Source organism: Typopeltis vanoorti, chromosome 13 (genome assembly GCF_054136105.1).
Source record: "Typopeltis vanoorti isolate ZY-2024b chromosome 13, IOZ_Tvanoo_1.0, whole genome shotgun sequence".
Classification (NCBI taxonomy): Eukaryota; Metazoa; Arthropoda; class Arachnida; order Uropygi; family Thelyphonidae; genus Typopeltis; species Typopeltis vanoorti.
The window spans coordinates 127,093,151-127,118,841 of record NC_143561.1 but is presented as its reverse complement, the minus strand read 5'-3'; the positions used below and the strand labels follow the sequence as shown (position 1 = coordinate 127,118,841).

The following is a 25,691-nucleotide window of genomic DNA, read 5'->3' as shown; positions in this document are numbered from 1 at the left end:
CTTCATGTTAAGCCACTTTGCAGTTTCAGATTTTGGCAATTTCTTTTCCATAGTAATCCGGTGTCCTTAAGACATAAGATGAAATTTTCCATTCATAGTCTCCTCAAACGTTCAATTAGAACGCCGACTGCAATATCTTCTATTATTGCATTCTTTTATTTACTAAATACTTGTTGACAGTCTCAACTCCTCTAGTTTAAAGAGTCACAGTTCTATGATTCCTTTTCAGAATCTTTTATTAATATTCTCCCAACCATCATGTGGAATTAAAAACTTCCTAAGAACAAAATTCACCTACCTCCGTTCTTAAAACTTCCATTAGCTCTCTTGTTTTTCTCATTACTCAGATACCAAACACTGTCAGCTGTCAATCATCTATCAATCTCCTCGGCAAGTATACACACTCCATGTAAATGGCAAGCGCAGTTGTGTATAATGGCTGACATGTTGTCTCCGTTAGCGTTACAAGAATGTCTTTACAAAACACAACAAATACCTCAACACTTAACAATGTTACATTACAATAAAAAAATTGAAAGTGACGCAACTATCAAAATCTAGTAAGTACATAAATTTTTCAGATGTTTTAAATTTCATTTTGACAATAATAATATCAATAACAGGTACATCGCAAGTGCCAACATATGTGTTATGAAACTAAAACTAATTATATATTAACGTTAAACAATTTGTAAACATTCATAATTTTAAATTATGATTATTTTTACACGGAGCCTGTGTAGCTCAGTGGATGTGGCGTTTGCACACCACTGCGCTTGGCCGCACGAAGGAAGACTTGGTTTCGAGTCTAGTCGGCAACTAGAGGAAATTTTTCTAAGCCTTTTTTCGACCAGTTCCCGAGTTAGTCGATCTCTGGCACGGGCAAGCGGGTTTTTTCTCCCGGAAACTCGGGTTTTTCATCCTGTAAACTCAAGAAAATCGACCGTAGAACCCACATTATTTCAGACATTAAATATATTGTGTTAGGGACCACGAGATGGCGGCACATTTGCGCCGTCTCTCTTCACTGTGTACCGCTTAATTAGTGATAGCCTTGGGCCATCTATCTCTGATTGGTACCAGTGGAGATTGAACTGCCCACTCAATCTCCAAAAGTTAGATTGGGCTAAATGGCCTCCTTACTCCCCGTATACGGGAATAAAAAGGCGTTAGCTGATTTATTTTTACACTACAAGCTAAAACTCATAAAGAGTTGTAAAGCTAGAAGAAGAAGATATGATTATTTTTACGCTATCATCGCTGGAGCACCATCGGTAGCAACTGACAAGATATCAATCAGAGGGATTTCTTTTCTTTAAAAAACTCTTTCAATGCATGAAATATCAATTCTCCTTTAGTGTCAGCAAATTTTTAGCAAGTAATTCTTGGCAAATATTTTCTTCTTTTATGTATCATACATATGTTAAAAGTAAGGCTTCATTTCCTAATAAAGTAGACTCATCAAGTTGTATAGAGCGCTTGGTTGTTTTTAAATACTCACATAATGAGTCTTCAACATCCTGGGCCATTTCATCAATTCTTCATTGCACTGTATTATTGCTCAAAGGAATTTTCTTGATAATATCAGACGCTGGCTTGTGCAGTACAGAGTGTATGACCTCACTAACAGCTAGTAGAATTAGTTCTTCACCAACATTACGCTGTTTTCCTGATTTAGCAATCAGTAAGGAAATGTTGTAAGAGGCATGCAACCTATCATCATCTAGTTTGGATGCTGCTGAAAACTAGTGCTTTAAAATACGATAAATCCTAATCTTTTTTATCAGCATGAACTTTTGTCAAATGTTCTTCTAGTCTTGAAGGCTTCATAAATTCATTTGAAAAAACTTTTTGGCAAATCAAGTACATTGGTAATGTTTTGTTTGTAGGCAACTGAATAGAGCCGTATTTCAAATATTCTATATTATAATGTCTACGTTTCTTCTTGGGTTCAGCCATGATACCTGTAAAAAAAAAAATATAAAAAAAAGTTATATTTACAAAATTGCTAGAATGCAATTTCTCACGTACCTAATTACACGTACAAGAAAAGGTATAAAAATATTCATGTGAAACCTGCTGTTTTATTGGAACAACAATAATTTGCTTTGTGTGTAATCCATGTAAGTAAGGTACCAACTAGGTATTGAATATGTACTGCTTGCATCAAATTGCTAACTGCTTGTCACACAATTCAGAAACAATCTAAAACTGATTTCATACTTCTCATGTATTTCTGTATTATACAGTGAACAAGTCATAACATGCACATGTTCCTGTCGATGCATACTGGACTTGTAAAATCCCAATCACTTGAAAGTTCACGCTCATGCACCAACACTTTTCTTGTTAAGATCTGTCGTTGGACTTCAACACCAATCTGCTGTAACTTGCATTTTGTACATTTCCTTGGAAAATAAAGCAACCATTACAACCTTTACTTACATTATACAATAGTTATATCATCAAAATATTTGATGATAAATTTTTTTCAGTACCTATTTTTGTCCTTTATGCTTTCACCGACCCTTACTTCAATTCAGTGCTCCCTTTTGCTCATGTGGCCACTACTATCCCCTTGGATCATTCCAGCACCCCTAAGAGTGAGGTACTACCCACTTTGGGAACCACTGGTCAAGATGACAATAATAATGAGGAGATCATTGTTTCGCACAATTGTCATGCTCAGGTACATCAAACTGAGAATGGCAGAGTGAAGGACATTCCACAGAAAAATATGTTGGAAGAAAAATATTATAATATCATTTGCCAAGAGAGGAGCTGACATTTGTATCATATTCAGAAGGAACTGTTAAGAAAACTGGTCTAATTTGTCGAGAGGATGGTGAAGATTATCTGATGTTAGATAGGAATTTTGTCTAAGGTTGCTTATTATTGTTCCTTCTAGTCATTTTCGAATCTTGATGATTTTGTGAACAATCCGATCTCACTAGGCCTTTTGTCTTTTCCTTCAATAATAATTGTGAGTTTAAGTTATCAAGTTCCCTTATGTTGTCCATCCAACTCTTTTGCTGTCTCTCTCCTTCTCGTGCTCTCAATCTTCCCCAACATAACTGACTTTTCCAATGATTCAACTGCTTGCATAATATGTTCAAAGTATATTAACTTCTGTTAAGTAATCATTGCCTTCAAGGAGCATTCTGTCTTTATACTTTCTAAAACTTCTTATTTGTCATTCTTTTGTAATCCATGGGATTCTTAATAGTCTCCTCCACACCCATAATTCAAATGAATCAATTGACTTTGTCTTTCTTAATAATTCAGCTTTCACATCCATACATCACTACTGGAAATACCATTGCTTTAACAGTTTTAACTTTAATAACCTTGCTAACATCTCTATTATTTTAAAATTTTTGTCAGGTTTAACATAGCTTTTTTTCCCCCATGACTATCCTTCCTTTAATTTCATCTTCACATTGACCATTTCTTATTCTGTACCCCAGTAAATCATGACTTTCAACCACCTCTATTTAATCTCCCTCAGTTTTAAATTCATCCAAATTCCAGAAGCAATCACTATTTTGCTAATGTTTACATCTGTCAGGTTTCATTTGTGGTATCATTCCTAACTTCTTCACAAATCTCCATATATTAGAAAAATGGGGTGACAGTATACAACTCTGCACATCCCGTTTTTTAACTCAAACACTGTCTGTTTCTCTACAGACTGTTTTTACTGAAGCTTCTTGGTTATTATACAACATCAAAAACAGCATTTCTCTCTAGCATGGTTAATGCAAGAGAAAGAAAGCGTGTTTGAGTTTTGAGTATTGAAATCTTCAAGGAAATGACTTCACAGATGGTATTTTAAGACAGTGAATTTCTGATTGGTTATTTTGAAACAGCCTGAATTTTCTGCAAGAAAATCGAGCTTCAGACATGAATAATCAGTGTGGTCAGAGTGGATATCAGAATTTTGAAGATTGACGAAAACAGAAAACGAATGCAATAAAGTAGGGTAAAGATGTTTTTAACTAATTCTAATAAGAAAGATTGGATTCTAGGTTTGTCTTTCTCTTCCATGGGATGTTTGAGGTAGCAGATTCACAAGTACCATCTTTGTGACTAAAAGAATCATATAAAATGTACTTTGAGATGGAGTGGATAATCAAGGGTTGAAAAAAAGGTGCTTGTCTGTTTAATCATGATGAGTGAGAATTTTTGGTTAAGTAAGAGGGGGGAGCTGGACTGTCACAGCGCATCGGGGCATCCCCTCAGTGGTGGATGAGGGGGAATGATCGGTTCCACTACTTTGTAGGTCTCCTGGCTAGGTCCATGGGACCAGTTAACCAATGACAGCTGCGGTCCTCCATTCATATTGGGGGTTGGATGGTTCTGGTGGCCCATCCTGTAAAAAAAAAAAAAAAAAAAAAAAAAAAAAAAATTGAATAATAAAAAAAAAAAAATCCCGCTATGTAAAGCATCATGCCTAAACAGAAAAGAATTAAAGCCCAGGTAGTCTCAATATGCCTGGAACGGTGGTGTCAGGGTGATATAGCAGGTCCTACAGTATCGTCAGTCCGTGACTGCTATAAAGAAATTCAACGCAGAAATTGCTACTAAGAATGTAAGCGGATTGAATAAATATGGGAAATTGGCTAATGTGATGAGAGAGATTTATATATTAGGAGTAAGTGAAACTTATTGGAAAGGATCATCAGATTTTGAGTCGAAACTTCCAAATGGCAAGATACATAAAATATTATACATCAGGTGGTGAAATATCAAGAAGAGGTGTAGCGTTTATTGTAGAGAAGAAAACTAATAAAAACCTTATCCATATAATCAAAAAATCAGATAGAGTAATGGCAATTCTAGTGAAATCTAAACCTAGAGATATGCTGATCATTCAAATATATTCTCCTACAGAACAGAATGAGGAAGCAGAAATAAATATCATGTATGATGAAATAGAATGGTGTATAAAGGAAGTAGGAGGCAAGAAAGATAGTTATTTGTGCTATGGGTGACTGGAATGCAAAAGTTGGATTAGAGAGAACATTTACACACGTGGGTCTATTTGGACTTGGAATTCAGAATGAGAGAGAAAAGAAAAGCTGATTGATTTTTGTAACAAGCACAGTCTCATCATAACTAACACCTTATTTTGAGCAAAAACCAATAGCACGATACACATGGGAAAGTCCGAATGGAAGATTCAAAAATCAATTAGACTATATTGTAGACAGTAAACGTTACTTCAGTGGAATATGGAACTCAAAGGTGATGCCCAATGCTGACTGTGAATCTGATCATAGACTGGTCTTAATGAAGATGAATATTCGCATGAAAACAATGAAATTTAAAAGAAGTTGGCCCTAAAATGGGATCCAATAGCACGATACACATGGCCCTAAAATGGGATCCAATAGCACGATACACATGGGAAAGTCCGAATGGAAGATTCAAAAATCAATTAGACTATATTGTAGACAGTAAACGTTACTTCAGTGGAATATGGAACTCAAAGGTGATGCCCAATGCTGACTGTGAATCTGATCATAGACTGGTCTTAATGAAGATGAATATTCGCATGAAAACAATGAAATTTAAAAGAAGTTGGCCCTAAAATGGGATCTGCAAATGGTACAAAATCCGATAGTAAAAACAAAATTAATGTTTTTATATTAATTAATATTAATTACCAATGATGTGATTAGATCTGTATGTACTGATGGTGCACCTGCGATGTCAGGCAATAATTCCGGTTTTTTTGCCTATATCAAAAAAGAAGTACCGCAAGTTACAATAACACGTTGCATGTTGCACCGTGTTATTGTAATTGCATGTTGCACCGCCATGCACTTGCATCAAAAACTTTGCCAGAAAATTTTAAAAAATATTTAGCTACAGCAGTAAACATAGTAAATTATGTTCGAGGACGGGCGTTTAATCATCGTATCTTTCGTGCTTTTCGCAAAGAAATCAGTGCTAACCACATAAGGTGGCTCTCCAAGGGACATATGCTTAGCAGGGTTGAAAATGGTAATTTTGCAAACTTTCCCTTGCTTGATGAAATTGTTCTGGAAACGAAAAAAATCACAATTTTTCTTTGCAACAATTGATTCTTTTCGTGGATATTTTTCCACGGGAGATATTGGCAAAGAGCAGAGCTGGATACTGGATCCATTTCTTTTTGATCTTAATTCTATAAATGATGGTAATTTAATAAAAGACGATCTTATTGAAATGTGAGCCAGTGGACGTATTCAAATGGAATTCGAAAATTGGATTTAGAACAATTCTGGTGTACTCAGAACCATTTCCACAACTGGCAAAGGCAGCATTGCAGAAACTCCTACCATTTGCTACCACCTATCTATGTGAAATGAGATTATCATCACCTTTGCACATAAAAACAAAAACCCGAAATCGCTTAAATGCAAGTGATGATATGCGCATAGCCCTTTCAAAAAAGGAACCTCGCTTTCAAAATATTATTATGAAAAAGCAAGAACAAATTTGTCACTAAAAATTGATGTTATTTTGATTTTATGTTGATACATATATGTATAGGTATTTTTCAATAAATTGTTTTGCAATAAATTTTATTTTCTAACAAATAAAAAAAAACACATTTTTCAAGGAGGGGTATGAGAATGTAAATTGAAGTTCACTGGGATGCGGGCCAGTAAAAAGGTTAAGAACCACTGCCTTAAGTTTTGTAGTAAACATAGTCTATATTTAAGTTGTCAATCAGCAATTAGAATTGAAGGAAATACAGGAAGATGGTTTGATGTAAAATTAGGGGTATGACAAGGATTCACATTATCTCCACTCTTATTCATCATCTATATGGATCATATTATGAAAAAAGTGTCATCAAGCCTGATATTAGAATTGGAGATGTCAAACTTAGCTCTGCTTTATGCAGATAATGTTGTACTCCTAAACACATCTAGTTCAAGTCTCCAGGATTCGTTAACTAAATTGAATAACAGCTGTAAGAAATTTGGAATGAAAATCAGCAATAAAAAGACCAAAACTATGAAAACAGGCAGGGCCATAGAAAACTTCAGCTGCATTCTGAATGGAGATTTCATAGAACAAATAAAACATTTCAACTATTTAGGCACAGTTTTTAGTGAAGATGGTGGGTTAAATCTGAAAATAGACAACAGAATAAGCAAAGCTGGTATAGTGGGTAGCCAACTGAATAAATTTATATGGAATAAGAGAGAGAAATTACCCACAACACCAAACTTGCAGTATACAAGACAGTGTTTAAGCCAGTTTTAAGTTATGGATCTGAGAGTTGGGTAAGAACTAAAGCACTTTATCAAAGACTAGAGACCAAAGATGTGAGGGTTCTGAGAAAAATTAGGGGAGAGAACCAGTAGCTTCAATGGCAGAATCGTATTAGAAAGGAACTTGACATTATTAACATTCTAGAATGTGTTATCAGAGCTAATCTAAGGTGGTATATGGTCACTTTAATAGAATGGGTGATGAAAGGTTAGCGAAACAGGTGTGTGATGCTATGATGGCAGGTAAGAGACCCAATGGAAGAACCAAGATTGAGTTAGATCAATTTGGTTAGAAGTGCCTTAGAAGCACAAAATGTTAGATACAACAATATTGGAGTGCTCACAAGTAATAGATTGATTTGGAGGAAAATTGTTGATAGGAGATTATTAATATAAACTTGATCATGTAGTGCTGTCATAGTGACCTGAACAACTCTTGGGGTTACACATCAGGAAATTGATGACGATGTCTAACAAGTAGATTGATAAACACACTCATAGCTATGTAGCTAATGTATTTACTTCAGCACTGGTAGTTATACGAGATAAAAATTAGCTTTTAAAAAAGCTGATAAATTAGCATGTTTCTGATATGTTAGACAATGATGGTTTCCACCCAGAGATAGCAATGTATGTTTCGAGGTTGTCTGTTAAGGTTATGAATTAAAATGGATCTGGAAATGTGCTTCGTGACAGTTTTGGTATAATTTTTCTTGTTTTTTGAAAAATTTGACGAAAAAAAATTCTTTCTTTCATAGTTATTTGTTTTTGTGAGCGGAAGATTTTTTCCTTATCAGCTGCTTTATTTATTTGATGTGTTTGAACCAGCCATATATGATCTGATCTGAATCTGATCTACAGTAATGATTAAGGCTTTATCCTCTTCACTTCCTGTGGAGCATAAAGCCTTAATCATTACTGTAGATCAGATTCTTCATTGTTTCTTTCTTAATCCTGGTCCATGATTTTCTCAGCTCTCATCTCTGCTTTGATTTCTTTCCTCCAGTTCATTTTATGGCATCCCTGTGGGTTCCTTTCCATGGTTGTCTTTGCTATATCCTTATCTGAGTTTCTGATTTTCACGTCCATTTTCTTCTTATTATTTCTTTTGATGTAAGATTGATTTGTTTTGGCCTCTGATATCTTGTTTGCAATTCTGTTTGGCATTATCTTCCTAAGACATCCATTTATGTAAATCTGCAGTGTATGTAAATTTCTTTTGATTAGTCTCTGGGTTTCAGATCCACATAGTAGACTAGTCTTTATATTTGTGTAGATGAGTCTTATTTTTGTCCTGAGATTTATTTCTTATCAATGTGTTTCATTGTATTCAAAACAATTCGAGCTTTTTTGTACTCTTTTTTCATACCCTTTCTGTTCCTCCTTCAGTGCTCATCGCAGATCTTAGATAAACAAGTGTTTACCTGTTCCAGTGATTCTTCCATAATTTTGAGTGTTAGATTTTGTTTGGGATCAATCTTCATTATTTTGGTTTATTTTTAAGCCTAACTTGGAGGCTTCCAGGTTGGTGCTTTTGAGATAGCAAACATATGTCATAAGCAAAATATAGATCATTTAATTTGTTTGTCCATTCCCATTGCACATTAATGCTTTCATCTATTGTATTTCTCATCACTTAGTCTATTACTATTGAGAAGATTGTTGGGGCGAGTATGCACCCTTGCCTTACACTGCTTGTTGTTTTTAATTTTATTTTAGTTAAATTTCCATTACATATCATCTTGGTTTTATAATTGTCATACATTGCTTTTACTATATTAGCTATTTTCTCTTGTATGCTATAATATTTCATTAATTTCCAGATTACTTCTCTGTTTATGCTATCGAATGCCTTTCAGTCATTGAATCCCAAATACAGGCTGCTCTGCCATTTTATTGATTGTTCAATAATTATTCTCAGAGCTATTATTTGGTCTATGCATGATCTATTAGGTCGGAAAACTATTTGTAATATTATTGTAATGAAGATTTTACTAACCGAGCTCCAGTTTTTGCATTCTGTCATATTCAATTTCTGTGGCATTTTCACCAATAATCCTGTATTCCAGTCATCTGCCATTCTTCCTTTATCCATGTTTCATTTAGAAGAGGATACAGCATCTCTGTAGATATGTCTGCTTTAATTCTGCTTATATATTATCTATCCCTACATTTTTGCCATTTCTGAGTTTCTTTATTGACTTAGTTTATTTTTGCTTTTGTTATCTCTTTGTTTATATTTAATGTTTCCATTTCTGTATTTTCTGGGAATATAGTTTCCTATATTGGGATTTTGCTGTTCAGTATTTCTTGAAAGTGTTCTATCCATCTTTTTTCTATGCCTTTTTCCTTTGTCAGTGTATTTTCTTTTATCCCTTACTGGTCTCTCTTTTCTCATACTTTTTACAGTTAATGTCCTCTTTATTTCGCAAAGTTCTTGGATATAATTTGCATTACCATCGGATTTAGTAACGTCATCATCAGCAGCATATTCTGTCTGCTGCTGGATGAAGGCCTCCCAAAAAAAAAAAAAGTCCTCCATTTAGTCCTGTGTTGAGCTTTTCTATACCCTCAGATGAGGAATTTCCTGTTCTCTGTAGTGTATATTTGATATGCAGTGTACAGTTGACATCCTTCCAGAATGTCATCAGATGTATGTGAAAAGAGAAGGGAGCAAACCGGAGATCTTATTCTAGAGACTAAACAGCAGCAACTTCAAGCCTTCGGTAAGCAAAGCGGCGTGTGGTTTATGATATGATATGCGAGTTTATGATGACACTAGTCACCAGGGGCCTGTTTATTTAAATAGTAGGATTTTTTTTTTGTTGTATATTATAATAGCCCATTGTGTGTGTGTGTGTGTGTGTGTGTGTGTGTGTGTGTGTGTGTGTGTGTGTGTGTGTGTGTGTGTGTGTGTGTGTGTGTGTCCACACACACCATTAACATTCATTATACCAAACTACTGCAGCAGATTTGTTCATTATAATAGACAATTGAAGATTCCCAGCTACAGCCCCATAGATATAATGCTATGCTAAAGGAAATTAATTATAGCAAACTATCCATTATAACATACTATTCCTGGAATCCCTACAAGTTTGCTATAGTGAGAGTGGCTGTACAACTATCCTATACATTATTGCCTACTGTCATTACTTGCTGACTGTTTCATTAATGTAACATTTTGCATACAATCGGAAAAATAAAAATATTTTATTTTTTTAGGTGCACGAACTGATACCCAAGGATGCCATAATAGTCAATGAAGGCGCTAATACAATGGATATTGGGCGTACTCTGCTTCTTAATAATCTCCCTAGGCACAGGTGTGTGTGTGTGTGTGTGCACGTGCACACAAAAATATATATATTTTGTAGTCTATGAATGTAATATCCTTCTCGTGAAAAGAGAAATTTCTTTAGTTCTATGAATCTTTAAATATCTGTAGCTCATTAAAACTATCATATGTGTCCATTCCATAGAGAAAGATATTGCTGTAGTCATCTCATTAATGGGATGCATATATATAAGACTTAATATGAAATAGGTTTTCATACTGCCATGAAAAAGAGAAGAAAAAAAAGGACATCTCACAAGTCCCTTCAAATACTGTGGAAAGTGAAAGCATTCATTTACAAAATGATTTAGATTTAAGGATTTGCAATCAGTAAAATTTATTAGCAATCTGGAAAAATAATTGGTTTATCCATGCTTTCAAACACCTGAGGTACAAGAAAAAAAAGTAACAATTTCTGCTCCTTTATAAAAAAAACTTTAACTGTCAGTATTTTTGCTAAAAATAATTCTTCTTGAATAAAAATGTATACATACAAATAGAACTTTCTCATAGCCTTTTCTTCTCAAGTCAACCCTGCCTTCTCAAGATGTAGTCTGTTTTCACCAAAGGAGCTCTGGTGTCGGGATTTCCACTTTATACGGATACCTTCCTAGTTGGAGGAATAGCCAATTAAATCCACTAGATGATAGATGTTCATTGCCTAGTGAAATACCACCACATTGCTTATTGGAGGTCTGAAGTGGCTACTGTTATGGTTGGTTCCCAGGGAACTATCTTATCCTGTTTTCACTCCCTTTAAACCTTTGCCAGAGCTGAGATTTAAATTAAACAACTTCATCAGAGGCACTGCCAGTTCTCTTGCACATTCTTGTAGCACGTGAGGTGACATACTGTCCAGTCCCACTGCTGTGTTCTTATTGATATTTTTCATTATGCTCAGTACTCCAATTTGTTTATCTCACTTTTTACATTGGCCTGTCTTATCACTAACTACAAAGTCTCCTAATGGAGACTACAAAGTAATTACTCTTATCAGTAACTACAAAGTCTCCTAATGGAGACTTTGTAGTTACTGATAAGAGTAATTACTTTGTAGTTACACACTTGCAAAGTGATTGCTAAGTAGCTTAACTATTTCTTCTGCTTCTGTCACTTTTTTCTTTCACTTATATATCATATTGCTATATAGTGAACTAAACTCTTTTGACTTTACTTTGTCCTGCTCTTAGTTATTTCTCTCATAATCTGATTTAACCTTCCTTACCATACTAGTAAACCTTCCCCTCCTCCGGCCTGCACTTTTTATTGCTCATGAGCATGCTTGATCACCTTTTTTAATATTCCTTCCACAATACTTTTCTTTTTCTTGCACCACCTGCTTTATATTGCTACTCATCTACGTAATCTTTACTTAGTTTATTCTCCCGATTCTGGGTATTCAGTGTGATATTACTTCTCTCAAACAATCCCAGACCACTTCCCATGCACTACTGACATTCAATCCTTGTAGCTTCTTATGCTAATGGCACTGCTCCAAGCTGCCACCTAAGTTTGTCATAATTGCCAGATTTGTAGTTCCACATAAAACTTTTCTTGACTGAGAATTCTACATGTTGAGCAACTTCCTGGAACAAGACTGCAAGGCTACTTTCCCCATTTGGAGGTAGAGTTGCTGTTGTAGTTATATGATCTTCTGATGCAGTTACTAGATCCATTGCTCTCAATTCCATTTTCATCTTGCCATGTACCCTTTCTTCCTTCTAATCTCTATCCTCGTGGTTGTCTCTGATTATGATTGCTTGACCTACACTCATTGTGCCAATCTACCAGTGGCATCCACATGTTCCTGTAGTTTCCCTGGTCTGTAGCAGCAACCAGCAATAAATTTTGTCCTATTGGCTTGGCCTCTATCTCACACCAGATAGCCTTAAATGAACCATTTCCCTCAGATCTACAGTCCTCCTCAACTTCTGTTTTTTTGTTGGTTGAAGTTCTTCACTTATCATTAATAATATCCATCCTCCTGTACCATTACATTCTAACTATATCATTCCCTGTCAACCAAGAGTCTTACTGATGCCAGTAATTTTTGGCCAAGTCAAGGTGACTATTGACAAAAAACTCTTCTCCTTTATTTCTGATACTTCTGGCATTCATGTACATGCATTTCAACATCCTCCTGGTCAAACCGTCATCCTTGTATAATGTCATTACCAACCCATTCAGATTCAAAATCAGCAAAACTGCACACAGTCATTCACGGTCATTTCTGCACTCACATTTCTTCCAGGGATGGCTACACAGGTACTTGATTGCATTTCCCTTAATATTTCTAGTTTGCCTGATTTTGCACTTCAATTCTCTCACTGAACAACACTTTCTCCAAACCTCTACCTCCGTATTCATTCAAATGCAGTTCGTTATCCGTATACAAGTCCTTTCTGTCCACCAGATTCACTCTGTACATTTGTAAACTTCACTCCATTCCTCCTGTACAATCTTCTCCTTGACTCATTAGCAATGACTACCCTTCTCAGGTCTGTCTTATCATACTGAGGCTGCAGACTGTCTTTAATTTCTCGCTCTTCATTTTTGCTTCTTTCAACAACTTTCATATCCTCTCTCATTGCATAATTCTCACCTTTCAAATCAATTGTACCTGCTAAAACAATCAACTCTTTCACTAACATCCTTGGTCTTCACCACTGGGAAACATGCTTTTGTCACTTTCTCATTAAGTACACCTCCTATCATCAAATCATTATACAATACTTTCTTCCTACTTCCAGTTTCTCACACTTTTATATTTTTTTCATTCTCTTTTTCCTTCATTCTCCCTCCTGCTGTACCATATGCCAGTCATTTTACCAGTCACTCAAGCTCGAGTTTTGTTCTGTAAAGGAGTTCACATAACCATGCTATTTCTTTTTGCATTGTCATCTCATCATCTACATATCTTCAGCTGTTTCCCTCATAATCTCATTCATATTTTGTATGTTTTCTTCTACTACATTCTCTACAACCCTTTCATTATCATGAAAGGGTTGTAGATTTACAATTAAGTAGATTACCAATGAAAACATTGTTAATATTATTTACTTCATTTTCCCACTTTCAACACGACTTCTATTTCTTGTACTAGCTCACAAAATATTTCCAAGACACACTCTCTCTTTTATACTACAAACCATTCACTCTCAGTACTGAATACATTAAATACGCACACTACATTGCATGTTGACATCATTGAATGTATGTTTTTTAAACAATATCACATATTAATTGGCCGCAATTAAACAAAAACTTTAAGAAAACAGTCAAAAATAAAGAAAATATTACCAATAATGATTAGCACAATTGTGAAAATTTACCAAAAATAAACTATCTGTACAACACTTCCACTTCAATGGATGCTACCTATCACCCATAGTTAGTGTTATTATGGTAAGAACTACCAAAAACTTTTAGAGAGACCAATATTTAATTTGTAGTTTTGTACGTCATGTACTGTACAATTTTCAAATTTAATACAGATAGGAAAGAGGTATTAACAGAGATTTCTAAATTAATAACTGTTATACAGGTATCCCTTGATTAACACAGCAAAATTAATTGCAACAATCCTTTGATATATGTGGCAAGAGTTTTTTAATTAATGTGCCTTTAAATTTACTACTCAAAAACATGCAAGCCTCGAGGAGCTTTTCCTGGTCGAGAGAATGACGGTGTTGATTATAACGCACCTGGTCATTCAAATTTTCTTAATGATCTGTGTGAGAATGTGAAAGCTATTTTTTCCACCAAATACATCATTGCTACAACCTATGGACATGGGCATCATTTCAACTTTCAAAGCCTATTTTCTTAAAAAGACATTTTCAAAGGCGGTAAAAACAACAACGGAGAAAATGCGATTACGCTCCGAGAATTTTGGAAAAATTGTAACATTGAACACTCAATCAAAAACGTGACTAGTGGGAGCAAGTGTCTTCACTGCATGAGAGCTGTATGGAAATATATTTTGCAAGAATGTGCTAATGTCTTAGGTAGTTTTCAAAATCCTGTGAACAACGTAGTTAAAGAAATCGTTGCAATTGGTGAAGACCTTGGTTTTGATTGTGTTGATGCAGCAGATGTTAAAGAATTATTGGATTCAAATTCATAAGATATCAGTGACAATGATCTTCTTGAAATTGAACAACAACTCGCATATGAAGACAACGAACAAATGGAATGTGAAGATGAAGTTCCAAAGGAGATAACAATCGCAGAACTGCATAGAATATTTCGGTTTAGAACTTTAACAGCAAGTAATGGATACAGATGTCAATCGAAGAATGCTTTTGCCGAGGTCAAGAGTCATTTTGCTTGTTGTTGTAGAATTTATGTTGATAAGAAAGAAACTAAAACTGTTCAAACGACTTTTTTCTTGATAACTTTTTTGATAAAAAAAATTGCAGTAACTAATGTAGGTATAAGCATTTATTAAACATTTACTTTCATCATCAAATTCCTGACATGTACCCTCAAGGTGTGTACAGGATATGATAGTATTACATGAAAAATTTACATCATTACTAACTTCCTATCAGTCTGATACTTGTCAAGACTCCAACATTATCAGATGTTATACTTCTATCGTCTAAGGCACTTTGTACCATATCAATCCATCTATATCTTGGTCTTCCTCTGGGTCGTTTTCCTGCCAACCTGGCAGAGAACACTTGTTTTGCTAATCTTTCCTCGCCCATTCTGTTTAAGTGACCATACCACTCTGCAAACGCATTCCTGGATGCTGACAATGTCAAGTTCTTTCCTGATATATTCGTTTTTAATGATATTGCCATTGATGCCATCTGTTCACGCCTCTAATATTTCTCAGGATTCTCATATCTGCGGTATCTGGTCTTTGGTCAAGTGTTTTACTTCTGACCCAGCTCTCAGATCCATAAGTTAAAACTGGTTTGAACACTGTCTTGTAAGCTAATTTAGTGTTCCGACTACTTTCTCTCTTATTCCACATGAATTTATTCAATTGACTTCCTACCATACCAGCTTTGTTGATTCTGTTGTCTATTTCCATATTTAATTTACCATCTTCACTAAAAATCGTGCCTAAGTAGCTGAAATGTTTTACTTGTTCCACAGGTTCCCTGTTCACAGTTGACATTTTCAACAATTCTACCTATTTTCATTGTCTTTGTCTTTTTAATGCTGACTGTCATACCATATCCATTACAACAGTTATTTAATTTAGTCAGGGAATCTTTCAGATTTGTAGCAGATTTATTTAGAAGTATAACATCGTCCTCATAAAGCTCTCCAATTTTGATATCATGTTTAATACCACTTTTCTTCATAATGTGATCCATATAGATAATGAATAACAGAGGGAATAATGTACAACCTTGTCTCACACCAGATTTAATATTAGACCATCGTCCTGTACTTCCTTCAATTCTAACTGCTGACCTACAACTCAAATAAAGACCAAATATTGCTTGATATAATGGCCCACTGACACAATATTACTGTAGTGTATTGAATAGCTTCTCTCTTGGCAACTTGTCATATGCCTTTTCCAGATAGATGAAACATATACAGATCTTTGTTATATTCCCATGCTTTCTCGCCTATTTGATCAGACAGCCTCTATTTGGCCTGAACACAGCTTGTTCTTCACCAAGCTTTTCTTCCACAGTTCTTCTCAACCGTTTCTCAAGTATGCTTCCATAAATCTTGCAGGAACACTCAACATTATCAGATCTTATATTTCAGAATGTAATTCTCACAAATAAAACTGAATGTAATTCTCACATTCAATTTTATTTCCCTTTTTATATATGGGTACTATGAGAGATCTACTCCAATCATTGGGAATTCGTCCCTCTGTCCTGGCTTTCTGAACTATACAGAGCAGCCACTGTAAGCCTTTTATACCACCATACTTTAGCATTTCTGGTCGAATATCATCTACTCCTGCTGCCTTTCACATTTCATGCCTTTGATGGCTTTTTCTACTTCAAGTATGGATATGTATTCCTGACTGTGTGCTCGTTGAGTATTTTTTACCACTGTGCTATCACTGGTTGTTTCATTTAGCAATTTTTCGAAGTAATTACTCCATACTTCAAGGATATCTTTTTCTCCCATCTTCATGTCACCTTTATCATCTCTAACTCCTTTTACTTCCTCTTTAGTTAGTTTTACACAGTATTTCGCTTTCTTACATTTGTCTCTGTATTCTCTAAGAGCAAAAGCTGACTTATATGCCAGGAACTTTGATGTGCTTTCTTCTTTTCCTTCATTGCTCTTTAACTTTCTGTGTCCACCATGGAGTTTTGATTTTTCTATCCTTGCAGACAACCGCACCCATGCCTCGCTGGCTGAATCAATCAGGGTTTTCTTCAAGGCTTGCCACTGAATCTCCAAGGTTTGGTTCCTGTTCTCAAACTCTTTCATTTTTTCTTCAATAATCTTTGTGTATTTTAGTCTACAGTTCACATCTGAGAGCTGCTCAACTTTCATTCGCTTTAAAACTTTATATGTTATTCTTTTTAATATGAAATTCAATTTTATCCTGCTCAAGACTAAATAGTGATAACTTCCAATTTCAAATCCTCTGTACACTCTGGTGTCCTGCACCAGGGAGAAAATGTCGCTATCAACAATAACATAGTCAATGAGACTTCTTATTCCTTGCTTCTTCTCTCCATGTGAATTTGTGCACATTTTTATGTTGGAACATGGTGTCAGTAATAACCAGTCCATGTCCTGAGCAGAAATCCAACAGGTATTTGCCATTATTATTAGCTTTGCTCTCTTCTCCAATTTTCCCAAAATATTTTTGTATGTCTGGTAATCATTTTCTACTCTGCTATTTAGATCCCCAGCAAGGACCAACTTTTCCTTTTTCATTGTGTCAGTTGCTTTTTCTAAAGCATCAAAAAATTCCTCCACTTCTACCTTGGTAGAGCCTTCTGCAGGACCATAGGCACAAATAAGTCTCATTGTCCAATTCCCCTTTCTGATATTAGCCACATCACTCTACTTGAGACTGCCTGCCATTCAAGATTAGCCTCGTATTTTGTTTTGAATACTATGGCTACTCCTTCTTTTCCTTGATTGTCATTGCCTGAATATAACATTTTGTATTTATTGCTCAGAGAGATCTTACCAGTTTTTGTCTTTTTAGTTTTGGTCACCTCTATTATGTCGATCTGGTACTTATCTAATTCTTCAGCTAGCTCCATTTCTTTGCCATTCAGGCTTTTTATGTTGATAGTACCGATCTTTAACTCTGGTGATGTTGAGGCTGGGTGTGCCTTCAGATTTGTTCCAGTAGCTGACTTTTCGTTGTTTGCCTTGGTTCCGTGGCGAAAACAATGGGGGGGCCTTGTTTAACCGGGCTATGTCCCAGCTGGCATGAAATTTTTTCATGTTGTACCATCATTTTGTATAATGGCTTAAGCCAATAAAAATACAATTTGGTTGGCTAAATCCCAAATTGCCAGCCCATCCTCATTCGTTCAGTATCCTGGTAGATGCCCAACAGGGTGCACCAAGAGAAGGTGAGGATTTGACATTAGGTCAGAAGCCCTGGTCGGTTCTCTGCATTCCTTTAAAGCCATGTGGAGGTCTCCTCTCAGTTATACAGCTTTGATCCTTAAGCACCCCCAATGTACAAAACTTATGCATTAAAATTGAGAAAAATCACTTAAATGATAGAAAATCACAAAAATAATCACTACCCTACTTGACAAAGAATTTAAATCCATTCTTTCTCAATTGATGGAAATATCCTTGAGGAGTTCATTTCTATGCTATATAGAAATCTCCCAGTGTCAATCAACAAAAGATCAGCTTGTGTTACTCGCCTTTGGAAGATGACATAAGTAAAAGAAAGCAACTCTGTAGAAATTCAAGTGGTACCTCTTCATGTATGAGTCATTTAACTGGTTTCAGCACAAAAGCCAGTATATTATAAAGGATGAATCTTTATTCTTACACTTTGTAACTATTGCACTACCTGCTCACCTTCCTTTGGCTTATCCAGTTCCAGTACCATTTATAGGGTGTAGCATAGAGGCAGTCTGCGCAGCTTAATAAGAGTGCTTGTTCAGCCATATTGCAATAGGCGCCATCGTAACAAGTGCAGATTTTTCCAAGCTTAAACTGATTAAAAATTATATGCAAATAGCAATGACCCAAGAAAGATAGGTTGGTCTAGCAACTATATCGATAGAGAAGAACACAGCTTATAATTTAAATTTAGAAGAGCATAAAAGTTTTATTGTGCGATATCCCCTTAAAGCAAATATTTAATTAATATTATTATGTAATCGTTTTGCATTAATGTTTCTCTTGTAATAAAAACAAAATAGCAATTGGAGATTTTCTTATATTTTTATCTTATAATCTATCAGGGGCGATATTTGTTTGCCTCCGGCAGCTATCTTATCTGGCGACGGCCCTTGGCATAACAGTAACCTTTTTCAGTTTACTGCAAATACAATCTATAGTTCTGCTGACAGTAGGGCATTCTGATTTCTCATTTATCAAACCATTTAATATGTAAATCATCAAAACCTATACACCATCTATTTCTAACACCCTAAATTCTCATCTCCAAACTAGTAAGCATCTGATATAACCTTGTTATGCCCAATACTAATGAAAACTTTGCTTGCAGTCTTACGTTCAATAAACTCACATTTCTTGTAAGAGCAGAGTAATCCCAAGAAAGAATACTCTCATCTTTCATGGTATAAGAATACTACAAGTACCACTTTGGCATCTAAAATAATAGGCTTTCTCTTTCACTAAGCTGACATTTTGTCGCTGAGTAACTTTTAACTCTGTTAGCATCAATATTCCATCCAAGGGAATACTGTTCTCAAATTTGGCACAGTAATATCTCTGGTAGTAATTTTTTTTTTAAACGTGAAATGCAGAGGAACAATTAGGATGGTGTTAATGACATGTCTCTATAAATTCATTCTGCCAGCTCTTTCTTCAAGATATTCAACTGCTGATATCTACATTATGAATGGATATTTCTACAGTTACTGTTTATTAGAATTGATAAAGAGTGAGCACAGTGAATTCTTTCCCACTCCTCTAAATCAGTGAGAGGAAAAAAACATGCAGTTACTACTGAACAACTCTCAAATTTCAAGTCCAAGATCACAAACAAATTGTTCATCTTCTTTCTTCATTTCAACATTTCATTTTTTTTGAATAGACCTCATTCTTATGTATTTCCAGAAGAGTATAATTTCCACTTCTTTCAAATCAATGTGAACAAGTTTCTCCATCCTCAACAGTGTACTCATAGTACCACTGGATCTGCCTGGGATGCATATTCCCTAATTTGCTATAATCCCTTGTTCTTTTATTATAATGACAATGGAAAAAAAACAAATTGCTTTTTTATTCATTTTTTATATTTCCTAAAAGAGTACCATATAAAACGAATTGTTAATACAGTAATCGATCATGGAAGAATTATAATTTTTCCCATTGATTATTATATTTGATTAACACGATTTTGATATACACGGTAACATCGAGGAATTAATTAATTGCATTAATCAAGGGACACCTGTACTTTGAATGAGCATAACCCAAATGTGTTGAATATAGCATCCAGATATCAGATACGTCACTCATTTTTCAATATGCCATGCAACATCTCTCATAGCCTGATTCATTAATACATACTTGGGTCTTTGATATATATGCTGACCAAAACTGGTTTATGATAAGACCTTGTTTTTTTTTTTTTTATTACATTAGTTTGGATACTGTATCATTTCACTTGCCTCTTTAAATTTGCAAACATAGTTGCTGACTTCTATGTATGGCACTTTTTTGCATTGCCAGAGTACTTCATTGTGGTGGTGTGAAATGCCAATATGACTTGTGTCCATTTCTTCTCCACATCAGAGATGTGGAGAAGAAATTCTTTGAGGTGCATTTCTCCAGATTGACCTATCTCTCCAACATAACAGATACATGTATAGAAAATTTTGTAAACCTCTGATCATTTAAGAGGATGTTGAGGTTGCTTTTTCAATCTTAGCAGCATGGACACTTTTTGTAGCAACATGAAGCCTACCTTCAAGTTGTATTGCTTGAATATTTCTGTTATTAATGACTTGAGAACTTTGAAAATTACAAGACAGTTGCTTTCAGATAGTTGAAAATAAGATTGAACTAAAGGTAGAAGAAGAATAACATGGATGTATGAAATTTTGAAATGGTCAAGAAGACATCCTATGATAAAAAAAAAAATAAAGTGCGGGACAGATATTGTGGAAGAACATGGTAGCTTACCGGAAGAAGCTACCTAAAAAAAGATTTAATCACTAAATTATTATATATTACAGAAAAATCCTACAAATGTTATATTACGTGAAATGAAAAATTTATCGGGATGCCTGTGTCATCATTAGTTTATTCAGGTATGAAAATAAGTATATACAGAAATATACATATAACAATTCATGGAGATAATCTATTAAATGAAGGTAAGCCTTCATTTGGGACTCCATAGCTCAGTCAGTATAGATGAAGCTCTTTGGTCGGAAAGACCTGGGTTCGATTCCCGTCTATGATGTGAGGAACCTTTATCTGGTCTCTTTTGACTCAAGGTGAGTTAACTGGTCTCATGTAGAGGGGTTTTTCATCCCTCAAAACAAGCAAAGCGGTCCTATGAATACACACGCAGCTGCAGTCATAAATAGTTATGGCAAGGAAGTCAACGGGAAACTACCTTGCTTCATAATCATCTCCTTGGTATAGCAGCATATTTGCTATCCTACCAGCCATAAGGCTGAAGGGAAAAATATTTTTAAAAAAATACAAACTTTCATATATACATCATTTCAAATCATACATGTAGGTATACAATGCAATCTGTTCTCAGTTTATTGATACATTATTCTGTCCTCAGTTTACTGATAAGTTTGAATGATTTCAAGAACCAGTAGAAATAATGCAAAATGAAATAGAAGTTGTCGCGCGCTCTTGCGTGTGCATACATAAACAGAAGCTAACCAATTGCATTTTGAGTCTTCCAAAATTAACTTGCTTCAAGCACTCACATTAATGGGCCTCTAATAGGCCCCTGATGCATACTATACACACCCACACACACCCACATATATCCTCTCCCTGTTAAGTCAGCCACACCATCCTGTGGTGTGGCTGACTTAAAAGGGCTCATGCATGCAGTGAGTTCCCACTGCAAAAGAATATCTTCCTAGTTGGAGGAAATGCCAAAGACCACTAGATAGTAAATGACCTTCGTTGCTTAGTGAAATACCACACCTTACTGGAGATCTGAAATGGCATATGTCATGTTTGGTCTCCAGAGCAAGGATTCCAGTTTCTGTTCCTCTCCCTCCCTTTTTCTTGCAGTGAGAGTGATACCCTTCACCCCCCCCATGCCATACATAGTTAAAGACTCATAACCTCCTCTATTTCAATGGGTATACAGTTAAAATGGAGGTGCTGCATGCCATCCACCAGTTGGTGCATGGGCCTGACCTGTCAGTAATGAGGCAGGAAGCTTCCCAAGAAACTGGCATGTAATCTCACTGTTGCATATTCTGCCATGTTGTGCCTGGAAGGGAGTCTGAGTAATGGTATATGAGAGGCACTGTTGAGGCCAAGTTATGGAAATGAGACTAGTCACTCTCTGTATGGATGTCATATCCAAGAGTTTATTTTCTCTCATTGCATGTCCCCACCCTACACTTCCAACCATGAACATGATGAACCTTATAAACAGTGACAGTTATACTGCAATGAAAAGGAATCTCCCTTATAAATGAATTCCAGTAAAAAAAATACACAACCAATCATTTCATACAAATCATGCCAGAATCCCCACACTAAAAACTCATTTTCCCATCTACTTTGCTAACATCCCTGACTTTTTACCAAAATAAACAAAAGACATTCACCATCACTTACTAACAGCAAATTCAAATCCAACTTCATAAAAGCCACCACTAGCAGAAAACTTGGCTCTTGTCTTTTTAACTAGTTCTTCTTCCAAATACACTGTAGTGGTTAATCACTTCTCATCTTGCAACTCAGGCTACAATCTTGCACAAGTCTCATTTCTCACAAAATGCTCTTCCTCAAGCCACTCCCAACCTTGCATCCTCTGGCACTACAAAGGCACAAAATGGAGTGAATTCCAGAATGTCTCCTCCTTTCCATTGTCAGACTATTGCTTCAACTTCTCTGACATGAACACCTCCCTGAACGATTCACGGGAATTATCCTCACTGGCATGAAGGCTTCATTCCCCATTCTACTCAGAATCCTTGTCTGCTTTCCAAGCCCAACCAAAAGTGTATCAGAGCAGTTGAAGAAAAAAAATGCAGCTTATCGCAGGTGGCTTGCATTAAGAACTTGCAGCTTCATACTTTGTCCATACCAAAGCATGCAACAAATGCAAAAAAATCCAGTCAGCAGCAGATCCAAATTCAATTTCATCAAGGCCAAAACCAGAAACTCACCTCATGTCCAAATTGGAAAATATACCTTCTAGTCCCTTGTTAAGACTGTTCGATGCAACTTCTACTCACATGCACTTCTAACACTCTCTGTCATCCTGATGTACCACTATTACTTCACCCAAAGACAAAGTCCTAGACTCACTCTTTCCTCAAACTCCTGCATTGATGACCATGGAAAATGCCACAAGCCATACCAGAATCCAAACACTGTATGCCTCCTGTAGTTTTTTGACAAAAAGATATCAGAAATTTACTAAATTACTTGGACAAAAAAAAGTCTCCTGGTCCTGATGGCATCTTTCTATATGTTCTCAAAATTGTGTTCCAGAGCTAATACCCATCCTATATCATCCCAACATCTAAAACTTTTCTAAAGATTCTTGATGCTGTCTAGAGGAGAGCAATTCAGCTCATACATGATCTCTCTTACAGATTCAGTTCAACCTCTATCTCATAAACATATTGTTTCAGTTCTGTGTGTATTCTACAGGCACTTTTAATGGTCGTTGCTCCTCTGAACTAGCAACTGTCATTCCTCCACTCTCTGTTATACCTGTTAATACAAGAGCAGCAGCTGCCCAATTCCCTTTTACTGTGCAACTGCAAACACACTGCACCTGCTTTTCTTCTTTCTCTTTTATCCCATCTACTTCTGTTTTCTGGAACAGCCTACTGCAAGAAGTATTTCCAAACAGCTACAACCCGCAACTATTCAAAAAAAAAGTCGATAACTTTTGAGTTCATGCTTGCACCCCAGACACAACACTGATCTACTTATAGGTTCTTCTACTTCTTGTGTATGGGATCTGTATAAAAAAAAATAAAAAGTCGAGACCAACTTAAAATGGCAAAGTGTGAAGAAGTGGAGGAGGACGAAGATTTGACAGCTCAAATTCCTGTTTGTTCCTTTTCTCTCAAGGGTTTTGCAAAACCTTTCAACACACAGTAAAAGCAGTTGAGATTTCAAGCTCACTAGAAAAGTTGATACACATTTAAAAAATGTTCATGCATACTATAATGAAATTTATATAAAGAAAAAATTTGAAAAAAATCAATTTTTTTTTTTTTTTTCAAAAAATGCTAAAGTATGGAATCATGACCTTTAAAAGCAAACAAATTCTAAGAGTTGTTTGTTTCTAAGGTCATGATTCCATACTTCAGCAGTTTTTGAAAAAAAAAAAAATTTATTTTTTGGGGGGGGGAGGGGGATAAATAAATCATACTTTTGTTTACCTTTATTTTTTATGTGGCTTCTGCCTGTGAAAAGTGTATGTAAATCCATTAAGGATTTTTTAAAATTAATTTTAGTATGTTTTTTTTTTATTTTAATTTTTTGCATAGTCCAAAAACCCTTCTGTACAGATCAAACATGGAACTTTTTCAGGCCTCCAGTAAGTAGGGAGGTGGTCTCACACAGCATGATGAAATTCATCACGCACCTAAAACATTACTATGGTCAAATTTCATTGTTGAGGACATTATGTCTATGGAAATTCCCAATTTACAAGTTTTTATTTTGCAAGCATGTGCTAAGAGAGAATTAATTCATAAAGTCAAAAACTACCTGTAGTTCTCTTCTTCTCCCCCTCTCCTCCCAATGGCTTTCCAGAAAATAACTGATAATTTTACTGAAATTAGTAATCAGGTTTTAATTTTAATCTAATTTCTTTTCCAGAAAAAGTAGAAAATAGGCATTATTGGTGTATACAGTAGAATTTAGTTAATTGGGACAGCCATTTACTTAGATAGATCTTAATGAATCCAATCAAATCAAGAAAATTGCCAGATTGTTCCACTTATTTGGAACAACTAGCCATTTATCGTGAGACTAGAGATATAGCACTCAAGATTATCAAGGTGATCACTTGTAAATGGTTACTTGCTTTAAGGCTTATTGACACAAGGAGTGCATAGGTCATACTGCACCAAACCACAGTTATAAATGAATTAGCTTTCTTCCTCCATGTGTTTTAGATGACACATGTAAATGACTTATCACTCCTCTCACTGACTCAACTTATACAGCGTATTACATTCTAAGGAGGATAGTTTCTAATTAGCTTTAGGTGCCTGCACTTGTCATATTTTATGCTTAGCCAACACCCTAATCAGAAAAGTGGTGAGATTTTTCAGTGCTTTGTTTTTTGATAATTATGTTTTTAATTTTATAAAATTTTGTACACTTATCAAAATGCCACATAAAGATTTGTCACTAATCAAAAAAAAATTGCATGTCTGTTGATATTGACGATGGGGAAAATTTAAGTATGTATATATTTTGCTATTGTAATTAATTTGAATAAATGATTTGTTTCTGAGTGAAATATTAGTTTCTTTTTATATCTTTAACTATTAACATGAAAGTTCACATAATCAAGGCAGCTACTTAATTGGGCCAAAATGTTCTAGTCCCGACGTATCCCAATTAACTGGAATCTACTGTATGTTGATTTATATCAATATACAGGGTGTCCCTGAATTCATGGCCCAAACATGAGGGATTGCTAGTACACACTGAAACCACCAATATTCGTCATAGAATATGCGGCCACAAACGCAGTGAGGAGTCGGAAATGAAGGACAGAT

The 25,691-nt window shown here is 35.4% G+C and overlaps 1 protein-coding gene across 1 annotated transcript in view; it reads left to right on the top strand.

Moving 5' to 3' along the window:
• The window catches only part of Hacl (2-hydroxyacyl-CoA lyase), a 270,179-nt gene that overhangs the window by 171,041 nt on the left and 73,447 nt on the right, over positions 1-25,691 (top strand). Inside the window, exon 13 of the mRNA XM_090403161.1 lies at positions 10,497-10,597. Within this exon, the coding sequence (XP_090259287.1) occupies positions 10,497-10,597 (101 nt within the window). The remainder of the gene's footprint in view (positions 1-10,496; positions 10,598-25,691) is intronic.